Source organism: Eptatretus burgeri, chromosome 9 (assembly GCF_056783735.1).
Source record: "Eptatretus burgeri isolate ZD-2024b chromosome 9, Ebu_testis_v1, whole genome shotgun sequence".
Lineage (NCBI taxonomy): Eukaryota > Metazoa > Chordata > Myxini > Myxiniformes > Myxinidae > Eptatretus > Eptatretus burgeri.
Genome location: NC_140969.1, coordinates 106231042 through 106251888, shown reverse-complemented (window position 1 = coordinate 106251888; position 20847 = coordinate 106231042). Strand labels below are relative to the sequence as shown.

Here is a 20847-nt window from a genome sequence, read left to right as displayed (position 1 = left end):
CAACACGTTACATTCGTTCTTCGTACTTATTTGTGTCCTTTCTGTCTGCTAAAAACGAAGTTTCCTGTGGAATGAGCCAGACAGGCAGACAGACGGAAAAAAAATGACCGTTTACTCTCCGCGCTTGTGCGATTCGGTCGAGATTCCGTACAACTTGAAATTCAGAGCCAAAGTAGTGTTCAACTACAGCTTTGTTTTCTATTCTGATTCGTGTTCAAAATAAAACATTCAATTGAAATCGAGTTGTTCCTCAATCATAAAGTGACATTTGGAGACACAGACAGACAGAGTGAACCGATTGCTTAGCTTGGCTCTTTGCTTCGCACGTGCAGGGTAAATATCAGTGTGTTGCATGTTATTTTCCCACACTGAACTAATGCTAAAAATGTATAAACACAAGTTTAATTTGTGACATTCTCAGAAATGGTATCAATGAACATAATTCTGAACGAAGCTGGGGGTCATTTATTATCAATTTGAAAATGAGTGGCATGCGTTGCCTATCCCGTGATGAAGCATGTTTTGAACAGAGTCAAAATGAAGAATCTTGGAAAGCACATAAAAGACTCTTTTATATATACAGTGTTGGAAATAATAATGTTAACATTGAAAAACTTGATGCAAATGCAAATAATAGCGGCCATGGAAGTGGCCCCCCATGGGGGGAAGACCCTCTTGTGGACAGGCCCTCGCTGCTCCAATGATTAGCAGTGAGTGCCCCGGAAGCAGCGGGGGAAAGAGAGTGGCATTTCTATTTGTGGAAGAATTGCGTTGCTCAGTCAGTGGGGTCACCCAGATAGTTCAGATGGCAGAGCACTGGCACGGTTCACCAGAGGACCTGGGTTCGATTCCTGCTCTGGGCCTGTCATTCTTCCACGTATACTTAATGTTTGTTTCCTGTTCATTTATAATTGCAATTCGTTTGTCCTTCCATTTGTCCCTTATCAGTTGATGATCGAGGAACAACTTATTTAAATTGAATGTTATATTTTGAACATTAATAGGAAGACGAGTCTTTCGTTTTATCGTACTTTGTCTCTGAATTTGTTCCGATCTCACATGCGCAGAGAGGAGTGAGATAATATTCTTCCTGTTTGCTTGCCTTGCAGTCAAACAAAATTGAAAATCATTCGAAACAGGAAACTTAGTTTTTAAAGACATTCTAATGGACACAAACAACAGGCACAAAGAACAAATGTAACTTGTTATACAAGGTGGTGGAATCTGTCTGTGTTTGTCGCCTACAGGTCACAATTTTAAACTTATCTTCACAAAAGTCCACCACATGGTAGAGTTTGTCATAAGGAAGAAGCCTATTGTTTTTGAGGTCAAAACTCAACAAAGGCCAAACGTCAACAACTAAGGTGGTATTGTTGTGGGCCCGGGTTCGGTGGTGATAAACAACCGGAGCAGTAAGGTCGTTTCCACTGAACACCCCGGAATTTAGGTCGTGACTCTCGGATAAGTCCGAAAGGTCACGGGTCCCTTAGCGAACCGTGGTCGCCAATATTTTGACTGCGTGGGGTAGGGTTAATTGCCTAACTTCAATATACCAAAGTACGCATGTCGTCAAATTACCGGGGAAGTCACACCCTCGACGGACTCTGTCGAACCGGGTTGCTCTAGCGACCTCGGTCCGGTGAAACCGAGCGGAATTACCAGAGTCCGTCGGTCCAAACGACAACTTACGGCACACGGCCTCCCTAATTCTCAATACGCACCCTGCTGGGTCAGTGGTAGAAACGACAGGCAACGAACTGGAACATTTAACATATTTATTTACAATAGGGATGGAGACACAGAGCAGAGTTATCCGAATAAAGAAATGAAATTTACAATGAACGAAAAGCACTTAACAATTCTACAGGGTGCCCCAAAGAAAACCAGGACATTTGGTACAGTTTATTTAAAACAAAACAAAAGCAAACTTAGATGTTGTGTAAAACAAAGATACACTTTATTATATGTTAGTTTATTGATATGGTAAAATACGGCAAAGGAAATCTCAATCTCAAATTTCCTGGTTTTCTTTGGGGCACCCTGTACTTATCAGACTGGTCACACACACACACACACACACACACACACACACACACACACACACACACACACACACACACACACACACACACACACACACACACACACACACACACACACACACACACACACACACACACACACACACACACACACGACCCCATCGATCTTTATTCGGCCCCTCAGCCCAGAGGGAAGGCGAGCTGGGGAAACAGAGCCTGGCAGGGTACCTTCCTGCCTCGTGTGGTCACACCGGACTCCAACCACCACGGTGGGACTCGAGCACACGTTCCAAAATCCACGGGCCCATGACCCTGGCTGCTCAGCCACCACCACCACGATGAGCCACTGCAAAGGACCACAGACCACGGCCGAGACCAAGCCACCACGAGGAGCCACCTCAAAACAATAGGCCACGATCACTGCAGTACTCTGGTCCTGACAACCACTCTACTCTCCCTCTTCTCCCACTCGCCTCCTGATTGGACGAGGGGTTGTTGGGCGACCAGTGGCCTCCCCTCATTGGTCAGGCTGAACACTCCATCTGGCTAAGGCGGAGCCGGCCCTGAGGTGATGAGCTTCCTGATTGGACAAGGGGTGGAGTCTGAGCTGAGGCGATGAGCGAAGAACGAAGGAAATTTGTTGGCGTTGTGCAGCTTCAAGATGTAAAAACCTGACTATAAAAGAAACCCGTAGCGCACACATGTAATTCCCGTTAGAAATAGGGGGTGGGGCCATAACTACATACACATACTTCGAGATAACTGAGCTACGGGGACTGCTGTCTGTTTGTGTGCAAAAGGCTTCCAAATCTGTAACAGTATTTCTCAAATCCTCAATTTTCATCCGATTGACTTGAAATTTGAAGAGGATTTATATTTCAGGTCACTGAATTCAACGAGCCAATTATTTTCAGGTCAAATTTGCAAGTATCGTGCTCTGCACGATGTCTTCTTGTTTGTCTGTGTGCAGGATATCTCAAAAAGTTGTGGACGGATCCGGTTGAAATGTTGTGGACATGTTGGGTGTGTGAATTAGATTTTGACGAACTGATTAGATTTTGGTGAATATCCAGATCTGACGACTAGAATTTTTAAAGCGATTCTTCACCATTGAGTAATAGGGCCAAAAACGATATATGGCATGATATTTCAGGGATGTATTGGACCCGATATGTTCTCGTGGATCAGGAATTATGTGGCGGAGGTATGCGCTCCACTGAGTGCCCTTCTCGTTTTGTCTGTGTAAAGGTTTTGAATCGTGTGAGAATGAAAAATGGGATTTCCCCATGTTACTGTTAACCACACGTGTGCATGGTCTTGGCAGACAGTCAGCTCATTGAACGGCTTTAGCCATTCAGACTGCACAGCACAACTTTGTGCTTGGTGAAGACACCTACTCTTCATTCGGTAGACACCGACTTTCACAAATGGAAAACCTTGATTGTCACATCCTTTCAGCTGATTCCCATGTGTTCTGTTAGGGCGAACCTGCTCTCGTGCTCCGAGGATGGTTCTGTGCGCTTGTGGAGTCTGCACACGTTTTCATGCCTTGTTGCCTTCAGAGGACACGCACGTCCTGTCTGGGATGTTTCCTTCTCGCCTCATGGCTACCACTTCGTATCAGCTGGTTGTGACCGCCTTGCTCGGTATGAACACAGGCATTGAGGACCCCAAGGGGGAGTTGGTGTTTCGCAATGGGATTGCTATTTGGACTTTTTATTTTATTATTATTTATATATTTCTTTTTACCTCTCAAATTTCAACTCATAAGACTGGTCAGTCCCCATATCCATTTTCCTGTTTAAACCTCTCATTTGGGCCATATTTTCTCACCCCACCCCACCCCAAGTTAAATGGTCAGTTTTATCGTTTTGCACGGAATGTCTCGATGGGTTCTTACCCGGACGACAGTTGTGTATTCTGAATCGGGAGCTGATGCTGTATGAGCGACAGTTTGGAAACTGTGCCACAGTGAGTTGAGTGTGAATGAGACTGCATTTTTCTCCTGGCAGCATTTGGGCCACAGATCATCCACAGCCATTGCGCTTGCTGGCTGGACACCTCTCCGACGTCAACGTGGCACGCTTCCATCCCAACTCTAACTACGTGGGCACTGGCTCTGCAGACCGCACGGTGCGGCTGTGGGATGTGTTGAATGGAGCGGCCGTTCGCACACTCACTGGCCACAAGGCATGTGATTGGGCATTCGGGATGAGATGGTCTATCAACACATTTTGTTGCAGAAAGTGTACATTTACAATACAATAGAGTTGTGGGCCAACAAATAATGCTGTACAAAATTTTGGTAAATTGTAGAGCAATTCTAGTGACTCATCATGTATAACAATCTAGAGGGCTACGATCGGTGATTGCTGATGGTTCCTGGGATAGACAACTCGTGATATTAGCAAATTTTGGCCTTGCTTGTCTTGTCTTTCGGCTCTGCTGTTGGTGTTCTCTTTTCCTTTTCTTTTTATTCTTCTTCCTCCTCCTCCTCCCCAAATGTCGATGGGCCTTTTGTCCTGTTGCGTCTTGTTCCGTTCAGTGTACTCGTACGAGCTCTTCCACGAGCCTCGACTGTTTGCAAAAATATATATATTGGTAGCACTTGAAATTCTGCCTCCGAATGAGAACACACGTACTTTTTTTTTCCTTTCCAAAGGATGGGACACGATGGGCACCATGACGAAAAACAGGTTTCCCTCCGGGAACCATAATTGTGAAAACAAAAGGAAAAATTAAATGATACGATTGTGGGGTGCTGATTGGCTGTTCATCGTCTTGCTGATTGGCTGTGTGGTTTTGCTCATCATGGTTTGTTATACTTGATGTATTGACAGCTGTGATTGTAGATGTCAGCTTGTTCATGAGGGAGAGCTGGATGTCGTTAATGGGTAACCCGTTTTCTTAGGGGACCGTGTGATGTAAATCTATATCTCCACGATAACCAACCAATGGCGGGGGGGGGGGCTCTTATGTAGCTTATGTATGTAGCTACATACATACTACAATTATAAATTATAAAGTAGCTCTTATGAACTCTGTACCCCATTCATTCCAGTTACTGCCTCCTGTCGATGGGCGGAGCATGCTGCCCGAAACGTTGAGGCCTACTTTTCTTCAGTTATTTTAAAATTATAAAGAATACAAGTCTGAAGACGACGATGGTTCACGAGCGGTATTTGATGATGTAGATTGTTTCAGAAGTCAAGGATGAGACAATGTGATAATGTTTGACCAAGTTATAAAAATGATCACCATGATGTGGTACGAGTGACAGGTTATTAGCTGCAAAATGTCGAAAACCCGGTTTCGTTCAACAACTTTAAAAATTTGACCTTTGCATAACCTTTAAAGGTCACAAAACAATGTTGTGGACATTAAAATAAGGAAACAGGATACGTGCTATAGCTTAATGGAGTTAGTTTGTCGATGAAGGTCGAAAACCCGGTTCGATTCCCACAACTTTGAAAATTTGACCTTTGTGAACTTTAAAGGTCAAAGGTCAATGATTATGCCCTTTGGTGCAAAACTTCCTCTGGAACATTCCAGGAACAATATAACGTCATCTTGGCGATATGGCATTTCACACTCCTCGGATTATCCATACTTTGATGAAATCAGCGTAAAAACAAACTTGTAGGGGGCGCCACGGGCAAGGTATTCGAGATTGAGAAAAATAGTTTCAAGACTTGAGGTGGGGAATGACCTCAAGATTATGCATAAAAAAATATTGTCATCCTCGCTCTCAAAGTTTGGGCGGTCGTCTGATTTTTATGTCAAAATTCGAAATTTTCTAAGTTCATGACCTGTGACCTTGACCTTGGGGCTAAAATGAAAAATTGAGCTCCATGGGGCTATGCAGGTGCCATTGGGTTAACCAAATACCGAAACCACTGCCAGATTCGACAACCCCCTCGGAGAAGATGGATTTTTATGTCAAAATCGCAATTTTCTAAGTTCGTGACCTTGTGACGAAAATGAAAAATCGAGCTCCATGGGGCTATGCAGGTGCCATTGGGCTAACCAAATACCGAAACCACTGCCAGATTCGACAACCCCCTCGGAGAAGATGGATTTTTATGTCAAAATCGCAATTTTCTAAGTTCGTGACCTTGTGACGAAAATGAAAAATCGAGCTCCATGGGGCTATGCAGGTGCCATTGGGTTAACCAAATACCGAAACCACTGCCAGATTCGACAACCCCCTCGGAGAAGATGGATTTTTATGTCAAAATCGCAATTTTCTAAGTTCGTGACCTTGTGACGAAAATGAAAAATCGAGCTCCATGGGGCTATGCAGGTGCCATTGGGTTAACCAAATACCGAAACCACTGCCAGATTCGACAACCCCCTCGGAGAAGATGGATTTTTATGTCAAAATCGCAATTTTCTAAGTTCGTGACCTTGTGACGAAAATGAAAAATCGAGCTCCATGGGGCTATGCAGGTGCCATTGGGCTAACCAAATACCGAAACCCCTGTCAGATTCGACAAACCCCCTAGGAGAAGATGCAAATTGAAATCGGCTACCCCCTAAAAACGCATGTTTTTTTGGGCGTGGCTCCGCCCATAATGGGCGGACCACGCCCATTTTCAGGAAAACACAACAAGATCATTATATAAACTTCCCACCCAAATCTCATCAGGATCGGATCAAAACCCACGGAGCTATGCTCGGGACAGACAGACAGACATACAGACAGACAGACACACAACAATAACGAATATAGTGGTCACTTATATTTTTCGTGAAAATATTTTTTCCTGAACCAATAAATGGCTTTTAGGAGCTGATACATGGTGTAAACCACAAACCTTTTACTTCATTGTTCCACCATGGAAACTTTTAAACAGCATGATAAATAGCTTATCGCAGCATTTCGTGGAGAACCCCTCCCAGAAGTGACAAAAATATAACAAGCTCAAATGAGCTAAGATCCTCATCCTCTTAATCATGACGTCATAAAAACGAATATGACGCCATTGTGATGTATCAGGTTTGCGATAAATTTTCTGTGCTAATGCCCGGCTTGATTCCCGCAAACAATTCAAACAGCTTGCCTAGTTTCGGAGATAATGGTATAGGCGATTTCCATTAGCGGCGATATTATGTCAACTTTTTTTCTCGGAAGAATTTCCAAAATCGGAGATGGTTACTGCCTGCGCGTGGGCTTTCTGCATATACATGGCAGGTTTCACAAAGATCCGATGAAAACTCTGGGTTGTGAAACAAAAAGTCAAAAAATAGGAATGACGTCATAAAAATTGATATGACCTCATAGTGATGAATCATATGTGCGGTAATTCATCTCTGCTAATGCCCTGTTCGATTCCCGCAAACAGAATTCAAAAAGCTTGCCTAGTTTCGGAGATAATTTTTTAGGCGATTTCCATTAGCAGAGATATTTTGACGTCATAACTTTTTTTCTAGGAGGAATTTTCAAAATCGGAGATGGTTACTGTCTGTGCAGGGTATTTTTACACATGTATGCCAAGTTTCAGGAAGTTTCGATGAAAACTATAGGCTGTGGAACAAAAAAGTCCACAAGAAGAAGACGACGAACAACAACAACGTCAGTAAGACTTGGAGAGCCTCCACGAGGATCTAAAAATTATAAACCACAAATGTATGATTACCTTTTTAAAGTCACTATTACTGTTTAACACTAAACTAAAAGAAATTTGTTGGAATCCAGACATCCTTGAGGCATTAAAGCTTCTCACCAAGACTAACTAACTAACAACCAAGACTAACGGCTTAGATCTACTGTAATCTGTACGTACATCAGAGAGGATAATAACATGACCCCACCTGCCACTCTCATAGGGAGTGTCTCCTTGTAATTTATAACTGAAAAATTAAGTAATGGAAAAAATATTCCTCAGCAAACAGGACATCACAGCCACCAAGACGAAACACTTAATGCCTCCCCCCAGGAACCATTATCATTAACACTGCAGTACAATGAACAGCAAAATTAATTTGAGAATCCCCATCTGAAAACTTGATTTTGTGCATTTAACATTGCAGAAAATAAAATAATTCTGCTTCATGGAAAGCTGCTTGGAGACCTCTGTCATTGTTGGTTGGAGGTTTCACAATCCTTTGGGGGTGATAGGATGTAAGAGCTTCCATGCCATGGAAGGAATCTACATTTAAATAGATAAGGCCTTGACTGATCTACTTTACAATTCCTAATTGGATTCATTTAGGCTATAAACCTAAATTGATGTTCATCTAAACAGGCAGAGCTGACATGAGAGGGTCTGGAGATTAGGAGACTATTTTAAGTGAATTAAAAGGGCTGAGGACAATGGATAACGTATATGGATTTGAACCTGGGATACCAGCATCATCAATTTTGTGTTCAATGGGGCTTTGCCAAACAAATCTACCTGAATGAGAGACCACAGGAGGAAGGGAAAAGAGGTAATGTACATCTCTTTTTATTTCATATGCAGCACAAGGCTGTGGGGTAGCATCATTGGCTGTGCCACTGATGCAGTACCCACTACCCACTGCAGGTTATGGCAGGAGTTTGGAGAGCTAGCCTATTCTTCATGAAGGACACCATGGTATCTGATGTCGACCAACTAATGCTGGCAGACAGGACGCCTGTTTAATGTCCATCAGCAGGACGGCACACACATTGAATTGCTCTTCCTGTGAAACACTGGGATGACAGTTTATAGCTTGGTCGGTATTTGAACCAAGGCTAGACAGCTTAGAAGTGAGTGTGTAGCTCATCCTATCAGCACTATGTACTACACAATACAACACCATTCTGTTTGTATTCAAATGTCTGATCTCCGTCTTTTTCCATGGTACGGCATTCCAGGGCCCAATCCACTCACTTTGTTTCTCCCCAAATGGAAAGTACTTGGCGACAGGTGGGGCTGATGGCCGTGTCATGCTTTGGGACCTCAACCACGGCACACTGATTGCTGAGCTTACGGTAACCCCCAAGCAGCATTGATACATTCAAACATTGTTACAGATATGATGTACGGAGCTGTTGGTACACACCAGAGTGATGATTAAATGTGCTTTGCAGGGCCACACAGACACCGTGTATGCTCTGCGTTTCAGCCGTGATGCTGAGGTTTTGGCTTCGGGTGAGCTAAAGGTCTAAATGTGAGGTTTGAAAAAAGTATCGAGTCATGCATGTCAGGTTGTTCATTATCGATGTCATGTGGTGTGATCAACAGGGGCTGCTGACTGCACTGTGCGCATCTGGGACGTGGCACATGCATTTGAGGAAGTGGAGAGCGAGGACTTTCCTCCTCCATCACTGGCTGCCCCACCGGATCCACTTACAGGACTTTCCCTCGGTTCATATGCCACAAAGTGCTCACCTGTGGTTCACCTGCACTTCACTCGCAGAAACCTGCTGCTTGCTTGCGGCGCGTACACATCTTGACAATACTCCAAACTCAACTTTAGCTCACAAGGCATGACTTTTGGGGAAAACCTTGGTGAGGTGTATACAGCTCTGGATTATTTTCAAATATAAACCAATTATTTTTATAATGGCACTGGCAGTTTGGGCATGCCTTGTTCATGCGATGTATTTATTTCGTTTTATATAATTAACCCCCTACCTTCCTCCAGGATGTCCTGGAATGAATTGCCATCTCGAGTGCACGTATTTAAGCACAGGAGACGGTGATGTACATTTCATTAAAATGAATCGATTGCTGACATTCATACCTTACAGCACAATGGTGAAGCGACAGAGCTTTTGAGGCTCTGATGTGATTAACGTTAATTACTTTAAAACTGTGTAATCTTTACCACTTCGTGGCCGTGCAACAGAAAAATTCCTTTTCAATGTGGCATTTGTATGTTGAAGATTTGTCATGAACAATGTGAAAATACGAGGGCCATTCGGTTATACGAATGTCCAAGTTGCAGTCTTTTTATTATTATTATTTATTTTTAATATACAGATATTTGTCTATCATGTTTTTTTTTTTTTTTTTTTTTTTTTTTCTTTTCAGTTGAAAAATAAAAACATTGTTCGTCTGCCTTGTAGGACTTTGAATATCCCTTGTATTGTATTTGAGGTTGGTTTAAATTTGTGATATTTATGCCAAAAGCACCAGAGGCAGGTTTTTGGGTTGTCGATCGGTGATCAATTTTTGTTCCTGTGCCAACATGAACCACTGAAAGGATTTTTATTTTTGAAACAAACTTGGTGCAAAGGTGTATTGTAATGCAAAGATGAACCAATTCGATTTTGGGTTCAAAGGGTCAAAGGTCTTGTGACCTTTGTCTGAAAGTGGCAGATTTTTGTTCCTTTGCCTATTACACAAAGATGAACTGATTCGATTTTGGATTCCAAACCAAAGGTGGACGGAGGTTTTTCCCCCATGTTTGTCTGAGTACGATATCAAAGTTGTGGATGTATTCAGATGAAACTTGGACAGGTTGGGTGTGACGACGAATCGATTAGCTTTTGGTGAAGATCTGGATCCAGATACCAGAATTTTTAGTGATTTCTCACCTTTGAGATACAATACTATCTGTTAATCTTGGTGTAGGTCATGCGCTCTCCCAAGTGTCATCCTGGTGGAAAAATCTGTTACCACGAACTTGTGAACTACAGAAGTGATTTCAATCAAACTTGGAACATGTTTGGACTGCCATACAAAGATGAAATTATTCAATTTTGGGTTCAACACAAAGGTCAGATGCCTTTTGACAATCATTTTGCAGATAAGTTAGAAACATCTAATGGTTTGTCTCACTCCCTCATGTGACATTTGAGGTCAAACAGTAGCCAAGCACCCCTCACACTCAAACCTCCCCCCTCATCCACAGCATCTGTTTTACAGAATCCTTTCTCCTACAGGATGTCCCAGACTCCTTAGTGTCTCCCTGGTTATTGTCTCTTATTTGATAGGCCTGAATCACACCCTGGTTGCAGAGTTGCACTTTACATCAACTCGATTTCTCACTGCCCTTTTAATGATCTTACATCTCCCAACCCCCAGGAGTACCTCTTGCTATGACCCCCTCTGCTCCCACCTCTTGTTCATCTGTGTAATGGACCATCCTAACCATGACTCCTCCATCTACAACTCTCTGACAACATGGCCAGCCTTTTAACCACTCATCCCAACTCTCTCTTCCTCATGTGTGGTGATTTCAATTGTCACCATGCAACTTGGCTGGGTGTTGGTTCCCGTCTCACCAGCCACGGCACTTAAGCAAAGGACTTCTGTGACTCCATGGGACTGACTGAATCAGTGAACTTTCCAACCTGGATTTCTCGTCATGCCAAATCCTCCCTTCTGCACTTGATTAACTTTCCCACAAATGTCTCCTGCTCTTCCTCTGCTCCAATTGGTTCATCTGATATGCTTGTGAAAGTCACCATTTTCTCAGAACTGCCTTAACACCTCAACCACAGCGTCTGGCATTTCACTCAAGCAGATTGACAGGGACTGCTAGCAGTCATCTCTTTTCAGGACTGTTCTCCCATATCTACTGCCCCTGATAATGCAGCCTGGGAATTCTTCTCCAGAAATCTTCTCTTATGCCAGATTTATCCCATCTAGTCTTCAATTATCCTACCCTTCTTTCCACCCATGGCACACAATCCTGTGCTGAGGCAGTTGCTCTAAAACAACTTGTCTTCACTTCCTGGAAGGCTAATCTGACCGAAGGAAATTCAACCTCTTTCCTCTCTTCAGACCTTGGAGAGAAAGAAAAATAAAATAATCACAAGCTTGTCAAACCCTTGGAATTTGCATTTTAATCCTCACAAATCTCTCTCTGAAAGGACCGTCTGGCAAAGCCTCCTATTGTGGGCCGGGGTTCGGCGGCGATAAACGACCACCAGGGGGAGCAGTGGGGTATCTCCACCGAACACCCCGGAATTTAGTTCGTGACTTGGACAAGTCCGAAAGGTCACGGGTCTCAGTGGACCGTCGTCGCCAATATTTAGACGGGATGGTCCCAACCACTAATTTCAATACACCTAAGTACCCACGTCAAATTACCGGGGAAGTCACACCCTCGACGGACTGTCGAACCGGGTCGCTCTAGCGACCTCGGTCTGGTGTAACCGAGCGGAATTACCAGAGTCCATCGGTCCAAACAACAACTTACGGCCTCCCTAATTCTCAATACGCACCGTGCTAAACCAATGAAAGAAAGTGACAGACATCGAGCTGGTACATTGAACAATTGGGGGGGTTTATTTATAATGGGGCAGGGAGCACAAAAAGAGCAGAGTTAAACCGACTAAAATAAATGCAATTTACAATGAAAAGAAAACGCTTAAACAATTCTACCTAACAGACTAGCGCCACACACACACACACACACACACAAAAGAAGTGGACGCTGTGGGTCTTTATTCGGCCCCTCAGCGCAGAGGGAAGGTGAGCTGGGGGAACAGAGCCTGGCCGGGTACCTTCCCGCCTCGTGCGGTCACACCAGACTTCAACCCACGTTCCGAAATCCACGGACCCATGACCCTGGCTGCTCGGCCACCACCACCACGATGAGCCACCGCGAAGGACCGCAGACCACAACCAAGACCAAACCACCGCAAAGGACCGCAGACTGAGACCAAGCCATGAGGAGCCACCGCAAAGCAATAGGCCACGAAGACTGCAGTCCTCTCCTCCTGACAACCACTCTCCTCTTTCTCTTTTTGACGAGGCGAACGCTCCATCTGGCTGAGGCGGAGTCGGCCCTGAGGAGATGAGCCTCCTGATTGGACGGGGCATCTCGGAGGCCCGCCCCCCGAAGAGGCTCTGTCGTAGTTCCCGGCACTCTGGCCTCCCATTTGCCGGAGCGCCTCGGCCCTGCTCGTCCTTCGCCCATTGGCTGGAGGAAATGCTCCATGCCCTTCCTCGGAGCGGACCCTCGATCTGAAGCAATGGAGGCTCTGTCCACGGCTTCAGCCAAAAACACGTGGGCAATGGAGTCGATGGTGTGGAGAGGTGAAGGGGATTTGTTGTAAAAAAAACTAACTATAAAGAAATTTTGCAGAGCACACATGTAATTCCCGTTGGACATAGGGGATGGGATCCTGACTATAAACATCTACTTAATGAGATAACAGCTACGGGGACTGCTGTCTGTTTGTGTGCAAAAGGTTTCCAAACCCATAACTGTCTACTTTAACAATCCTCTGGAAGTTCAGTCATTCAAACTCCTGGTCCTGGCCTTTGGACATAGCTCCATATAGCACTACTCTCCATTATGGACTGGTGCTCCAGTATCATATCTGTCTCCTGGATTCTCTAGAATCTAAAAGGTCTGAAAATTATTGGAATATCTGTGAGACCAAAGCACAAGGTCTGTTGCTCTCACATTGCAGACAGGTAGGTAATCTCTCATTTTTAAAATCCTCTTCAATATTGTTCCTTCAGAGCTCATTCCTCCAACCTTCCCTATCTACTCCAAGATGCACACATCAACTCATTTATTCCTCACTTCTCCAGTCTGGAACCACCTTCAGAGGCTACTCTGTCCCACCTTCCCTCCAGGGCTTCAAGCAAGCAATGCACTGCCATTTGTCATCCCAATTCTGTCCCATGATCTTTTCCTAACCCAATCATCTTACTCACTCTGCTCGTTCATTCCCTCGACATTTGTCCCACTGTCAAATTTATCTTGCTCTTCCATGAGCCTCACTCCTAAAAGTAAAAATAATAAAAACTGCCCAAGGACTCGAGTTCAACAATGTGAAGGAATTGTGCATTATTTACACCTGATTTCCAAACAAATCAAATAAACATTTGAGAATCGATATTCTTGTACATTTCCTGACTGTTACACTAATTTTGGTGATATAGAACACAAGGAAGAGATGTTCATGTTTATTTTTAAGGATTACTGGAAGGGACAAGAAAGTGACCGACGATATTGCATCAAGAAAAGTCAAACAAAATGCAAAATAACCAATCAGCAGCTTTTCAAGTGCAGCATGGGAAGCAGCAGCCATATGAACATACCATGGTTTGTAATGTGTTGTTGCAGTTTTGGAAGACCCTGGGGAGACATCCAACACAAGTTATATCTCCCTTCGTATCGGTGGAGAGGGGAAATGCATTGTTTGTGTAGCAGATTCGAACCCTCTAATTATTTTCTTCTTCACTCACACCATTGCACCTCACTGCAAATCCAAGCCAGCAGATGGGGAGTGCGAATCTAATCAATGGGGAAGCAACGACAAAGCACCACAGATGGACAAACTTGGGCATGAGCTTGATTGTCAAACCATGGACTCAGCTAATGAGCACAGCATGGCAACAGGAGCACAGCAATGGGGAGAATGCATTGCCAAAGCTCAAGCCACACTTAAGGGAGGCAGGCCCCAGAACCACACCTCCCTATGGAGCTATACAAGCATGAGACTTCCAGGCTGGTACATGTACTGGGAAAGTCAGAGCCAAGGCAGAGCTTCTGCGAGAACAAACAGGCTGGTGCCATGTTGCACAGAGCTGGTGAGCCGTGGAGTTTTCCTGGACACGCCGACCGACACCGACTCGCGCTCTCTCTATCTCTACTTCTAATTTGTTCACTTGGAATGCACAAAGTTTTCAACGATTCAACGAAGGCTGGGTTACTGACTTGTATTCACGATTTCCTCTGTCGCACCACAAACATTCACCCGCACTTCTCCCCACATAATAAACCCCCTTTTTCCTCCCCCTCCCTGTTCCACGTTGGAACCAAACATAATCCCACAGACTTATGTCGGGTGAGCGATGGGTTACCAACAAGCCCAGTCTTCTTCTTCTTCTTCCTCGGTTTCTCTCATTTCCCAAAGTGGATGAGGTGCCTACATATGTAGAAACGTGCTAAGATGATTGACTAAATGGGAAGATGTGCTAAAAGTGTAGGATCTTTCTCACGTGAACTGTTTTGCCTGTAAATACGTGTTCTTTTGATCTTTATAAACTTTCCAAACTACCCGATCGTCTTCTCAATCAGTTAGAATGTAGTGTGTTCTTGTGACGAGTTCTGCCCCGCCATTCCGTTATGGTGGCCATTCTTGATCGACAACAGTAAGCACGATTCCCCATCTGGGTGATTAATTTATCAGAAAGGTTAAGGAGAGTTAGGTGCTGGCCCTGCCTAAATTAAGCATCTCAGATGGCATCCATGGTTGCCGAGTAACATTCCGCAGCATGATCTGCGGCTCGTTGGCTTCAGGGTGACCGGCTGGGAAGCAGGTCCGAGTAGTCCCCTCGTCCCCGTAACAATATGCACGATGAAGTATCAATGATTGAGTGCATTCTCGAACAAATTTAGATTTGAAAGTGCTTTTAAATACAGATATTTAAAACATTGTATTAAATACTCTAAAATAGTCTTTTTGTAAATCAAATGTCGTTTTATACCGTTTGAATTGCTGAACACCACACCACTGAGTACGATCTCATCACCCAAAGCTTTCACAGTCATTTGTAGAATCTTTATTTTTGCTCATTGGTGTAAATGTAACAAAACTTTTCCCAATAAAAGTGTACGCATGACTTTTAGTGCTTTTAATAGATTATCCTGATGCTCTAAGTTATAAAGAATTACTGGCTGAGACCGTCTTGTAGCAATAAGTTGAAATTTCTAATTCATTCTGGTGTGTTTACTTAGAGTACTGATGACCGACGTGTGCAATCACTCGAGGCAGAATGGTCACACATTAGTGCCATACAGTGATGAAACGGTACCGTCTTTCCAACTCACCAAGACCTCTCCAGGCCGAAGCCGGGGAGATCCTTGGTCCGCCTGGACCCTCGGTGAGGTGTGCGAAGTGCATAACTTGGGAGAAGTTTGGCTGACGTTCACAAATGGAGAACAGGCACCGACCTCTGGAGGATGGTGTGTGTCAGAATGTTCATAAGAAACTGGGATTTCAGCATCTTCCAAGACTGGTACCGTGTGATCTGTTGACCCATCCACCATGGTCATCCTTTCAGTCTGAGAATTTGGAGTTGATGGCAATTGCTTTTGCTTCCTGAAGGAGATATCCAAGTAAGTACGTTACTGATTTCTCATCAAGAATCATACAATTTCACCTTACACATAGTCATTTCTACAGAAGACAACTCTCGGCTTGAGAACGGCCGCATGACTGGCTCATTGATGTGCATTTTGATTGATTTAATTTCCTTTTTACTGTTTTATGTCCATGTACGTATTATCGTGTTGTACTTGTTCTATTCACTTTAATAACTTCGCCACACTCGTGGTTTTTAATTCTCCTTAATGATGATTTCTATTGTTTTGCTTATTAATGTGTTGGATTCATTCAAATTCGAGCGTATTCTGGTTTGAGAACGGGGTCCAGGAACGTAACTCGTTCTCAAACTAGAAGTTGTCTGTGTATGCCCTTTTTAATTGAGTTGGAACCCGTCCAGGTCCTCAAATTAAAAATGTTCATAATCTTGGACAGGGGCTGTCTTTGTGCCTCATGGTGTGCGTTAATGATTATCAAGTTACAACCTTGTGATAAAAGGGTCAACTTTACCTTCCTTATTGCAATTAGAAAGACGAGCAAAGGTTGGCATGTTACACTCCTTTGTTTACCCTCTCAATACACTGTGTAAAACAACAATGTGTGAAAGCTAATGCTGGCCTGCATTGCATTAACCAGGAGCTGATAAGAGTACATCTGTTCTTATGGCGAACGAGATGGTACTGATGCTTCGAGTTTCTCCGGTCATCAGAGCAAGAGAGGGAAACGTTAGCGGACGGAGAGTTTGTAGTGTTTGACATTGGTTCATTCAACCTTTGGCCCTTGTTAAATGTTCTGGTCTCCCTCGACCCTTTATATTGGACACCATTGGCATCACCCTTACACCACCCCTCGCCTGGTATTGGCATAGCGGTAAGGGTGGTGGCTTGGGATCCAAGGGTCCTGAGTTCGAGCCTCGTTGGCCACTGAATTAATACCAGGGGGTTGACTCAGCATGTCATTCTTCCGATGTCGGTGAAATAAGCACCAGTATACTGGTAAGAGGGGCACTGCATCAGCAGCATCGCCGCACTCCTAACCAATGATGCAACCAGCAGCCAAAAAAGGCAGCACACGATGGGAACCCTTACACCCACATTTCCCTCTTTTGCTCTGACAAAGGACTAATGAGACCTTGTTTCCGATTGTGGGTGGGAAGTTTGCTCTTGTGAGAATGAACCTTCATGGATGATAAAATCTGCTAGCAGAGTACCCACCCAACAGGTGATCTGTTCTAAGCATGTAACACATTATTCTGACACGTCCCTTAATGTGGGCAGTGTATAAGCAGCAGACCACTGCCACGATCGCTCCCAAAAAACCAAATAAACCTGGTTCCGTACATGAAGCAAAAACGTGCGTACTGCTTATAGTATACATCTACACTACAAGAGAGCCCCATGTGTGTCGCCATTTTTCTCGGAGATGGCTGAACAGATCTTTGTTAAACTCAGTGGGTCATCAGAGGGTGCTGGGGGAGTGTTCGGCAAAAAAACAAGTTGGAAAAAAGTTTTGGATTTTTTTTTTTTTTAATCTCCATTGTGCCCAAGCCTTTGTAGCTATGTGAAATATATGAAATAATCCCCAACCTCATTCCTTTGTGGGTGTAGGGAAGTGTTTTTAGACCCCACCCCCAAAGAAAGATCGATTTCTTCAAAATGCCAACAGGGTTCGAATAGCACTGGGCAACACCAGGTACCCCTGCTAGTATATAATACATCGTGGTTATATAGCTCGGATAATTCCAAATGCACTGGCCCATAGGCTGAAGCCAATATGTGCGGTGACCTTCACAAGGCCCACGACCCCTTATAGACTCCAACCTTTTGATATTTGATCCTCTTTAGTTGTTCTACACTAAAAAGAAAAACCTGTATGGTGATTGTGAATACAACACTTCCAAAGAAGTGTTGGGCCAAAATGGCAGATTTTTTATTTTTTTTTTTCAGGTTACGATTGTTGGTGCCGTGAGGCCAGCTGTCCAACCAATGTGTATAGAGGGGCCAGACATACATACAAATAATACTATATATTGTGTGACCTCAAATAATGCAGCAATCCCACACTCAACCTGGGTACTGACTCACCGTTGGGCAAGGATGCCGTTGCTAAGGAGCAGGACACCGATGACACAAGCCAGCACTGCCAGTGCCAAGATTGTATATTTCCATACCACGTCTGAAACACAAAAATCACACAAAAGGGTCCTTTGCACCAGCTCTTGTTCCTAACCAATCGTTAATTGGTAGAAATGTATATTTTGTCGACATGAACTGTCACCATACCATCCCCAGTGCGGTAATACCACTTCAGCTTTTCCACATCCTTGTGAGAGATGACATTTTCTACTAAAGGTGTTCTTTCAGAATTCTGAGGTCCAGGAGAGCCCTTTGAGCTTTGTCCTTCATCTCCCTGGGAGGAGCCTGAGCACAACCATGGTGGGTTAGACAATACAACAACAAAAAAAGCCCAAATACTTTGACAAACTTTGCTCGGGTCACAAACATTCTTTAAAAGCAAATTATAAATTGATCGTATAGTGAAGCTTTCTGGCTCTGCTTCCTAATGACAATAAAATAGTGTTACTGTCCATGTTCCAGGATATTAAAATTGGTCAACCATCGAGTTTGCATACACATCGGAATGAAAAATGAAGGTGTTTGTGTGAAAAATTACAATATGGTACATTTAGAGCAATTGGGTGTTTGGTGTACATCAGTCCAGACGAGTAATCATCTGCATATCCATATCCATACGGACAAAAAAGTCCTCCCGACATAAAAGTCGTAAATGCCGAGTTTAACAAACGTCCTGAACTCATGGACTTAGTTTAGTGAAGCACGTCGTCTGGGACCCAGCCATCGGTTTGCCGCCGAACGCTGCTGATTGTGACGTCATCGATTCCCTCTTTGAAAGTTCTATCTATATTCGATATTTTTGAATCCGCTATCACCTGCGTAAATACATGGAACACATAATGTGAAGATTTCAGAAGCATGAACCGAATATGCTCGGAGAGAAGTGTGTTCGAAGTTCCATGCTTACACCCATTATATTATGATGATTGTGCCCTACATTTGAGATCCTTTATAAATTAACAGGTGTCGATTTCAAAAATAAATAAATAAATAAAAACTTTGCAGGTCCATACGATCATTGGACAACAGCCACTTTGGGTGGTGGTTCTTGCACTGCCCCGAACCCACCTTGATAAATTTGTCACCTCCACCACCGAAGGTGAACGGAGGTCATGTTTTCATCAGTTTGTTTGTCTGTCAGGAGGATATCTCAAAGTTGTGGACAAACTTGGACATGAAACTTGGTGGACAGGTTGGGTGTGTGACAAGGACCAATTGATTCGATCTTGGTGAAGATCCCAATCCTGATCCGGTAATTTTTTTTTTAGCAATCGTCACTATTGAGTGATGGGGCTAAAACCGATATCTCAAAGTTGTGGACCGATTCGGAGGATACTTGGTGGACAGGTTGGATGGACAAGCCAAGAACAAGCCGATTCGATTTTGGTTTGGGACTGGATTCAGATGCAGCTCACCAGTGGGGAAACCATCACCCTGGTGGAGGTGAACGCTCCACCGAGTTCCTTCGAGTTCCCTCCAAGACGATTCGGATTCCAAATCAAAACGTTTATTTCACATTCTCGTCTTCTACCTGATACCATGTGTATAGTTCCGTCAGGTAACCAACTACCTGGTGTGTCCCACTATGGAATCCCCCCCCTCCCCCCACTCCTAGTCTAGATAATTGACAGGACAGCTTGCAAAGGTGTTTCCATCCAAAATTGTTCGAGAATGCTTGTTGGCTTCCTGGGCAATTCGTACTTTATTTTTCAACGTGGCATCTTTAAACTTCCGTTTCCATGGAAACCAAGATCTGGATGTGAATGTCGTTCAATCCTTCAAAAAGTTGTCGTTTACACCATTTTGGACCAATCAACGTCCTTCAGCCATATCGGATCACATCAGACAGATCCGTCAGTTCGTCGCTCTCAATGGGTTTGGTTTACTCGTCTCACCGAGTCGACTTTACCAAAGTTAAAACTTCTCCGAACTACGTACACAAGTCAAGTCTCGGCACATACCTGGTTGGGATGCAATCAGTATCAGCAGCAAGGTAACTCCGAACCTGGTGTCCGTTCGCGGATCCATGCGAGCGGTGGTTGGGGAAGGGGAATGCGAGGAGGAATCACCGAGAGATCTTCAGTCCCTCTGACCCTCCCTCGCACCTCACGTAAACCAGGACCAAGGACCAAGGACGACGATGCTCGCTGACGCAGCAACATTCACGACACCGAGGCCTGCTCGACACGGCGGGGATTTTACATTCACAGCACGAAGAACTTATCCACGGAGGCTCCGCCCTCACACACCCTTATCCACGGAGGCTCCGCCCTCACACACCCTTATCCACGGAGGCTCCGCCCTCACACACCCTTATCCACGGAGGCTCCGCCCTCACACACCCTTATCCACGGAGGCTCCGCCCTCACACACCCTTATCCACGGAGGCTCCGCCCTCACACACCCTTATCCACGGAGGCTCCGCCCTCACACACCCTTATCCACGGAGGCTCCGCCCTCACACACCCTTATCCACGGAGGCTCCGCCCTCAAACTGCTCTCGCAAAGACTGCCACGACCGTGCCGCGAATCCGTTTCACAATAAAAGTCCCCCCTTCCGACGTCTCCAACGTTATCCACAAGGACGTTATCCACGACGCATGAGGAGGTCATTCGGCCCGTCACGCCTGCGCCACATCACGAAACCAACACCAAATTAAACTGAGAGTTCGTGGAACAGCGA

General features: G+C 44.5%; 2 protein-coding genes across 3 annotated transcripts in view; one reads left to right on the top strand and one right to left on the bottom strand.

Annotated features, from left to right (window-relative positions):
* The window catches only part of TAF5 (TATA-box binding protein associated factor 5), a 33108-nt gene extending 23103 nt beyond the window's left edge, over positions 1 to 10005 (top strand). For both annotated transcript variants that reach the window (XM_085896557.1, XM_085896556.1), the window contains exons 10-14: positions 3524 to 3688; positions 4055 to 4232; positions 8884 to 9000; positions 9100 to 9160; positions 9254 to 10005. In XM_085896557.1, the coding sequence (XP_085752683.1) occupies positions 3524 to 3688; positions 4055 to 4232; positions 8884 to 9000; positions 9100 to 9160; positions 9254 to 9465 (733 nt within the window). In that variant the 3' untranslated portion in view covers positions 9466 to 10005. The remainder of the gene's footprint in view (positions 1 to 3523; positions 3689 to 4054; positions 4233 to 8883; positions 9001 to 9099; positions 9161 to 9253) is intronic.
* A 5459-nt stretch (positions 10006 to 15464) lies between these two features.
* On the bottom strand, positions 15465 to 20423 carry SLC51B (SLC51 subunit beta). The gene is made up of 4 exons (XM_085896561.1): positions 20126 to 20423; positions 18312 to 18449; positions 18114 to 18204; positions 15465 to 16026 (listed from the first exon to the last, which is right to left on the bottom strand). Exons 1-4 carry the CDS (start codon positions 20190 to 20192, stop codon positions 15705 to 15707), a joined length of 618 nt encoding a protein of 205 aa, XP_085752687.1. The 5' UTR covers positions 20193 to 20423; the 3' UTR covers positions 15465 to 15704.
* Positions 20424 to 20847: the final 424 nt, after the last annotated feature.

Bases quoted from the DNA above. Each gene is read 5' to 3' on its own strand.
- SLC51B (XM_085896561.1), bottom strand. From the start codon at position 20,192: ATGGATCCGCGAACGGACACCAGGTTCGGAGTTACCTTGCTGCTGATA. The intron at 18,450-20,125 runs GTATGTGCCGAG...GGTTGTGCTCAG, and splicing joins ACTGATTGCATCCCAACCAG to GCTCCTCCCAGGGAGATGAA. The intron at 16,027-18,113 runs GTGAGTCAGTAC...TATCTCCTTCAG, and splicing joins AACGGCATCCTTGCCCAACG to GAAGCAAAAGCAATTGCCAT.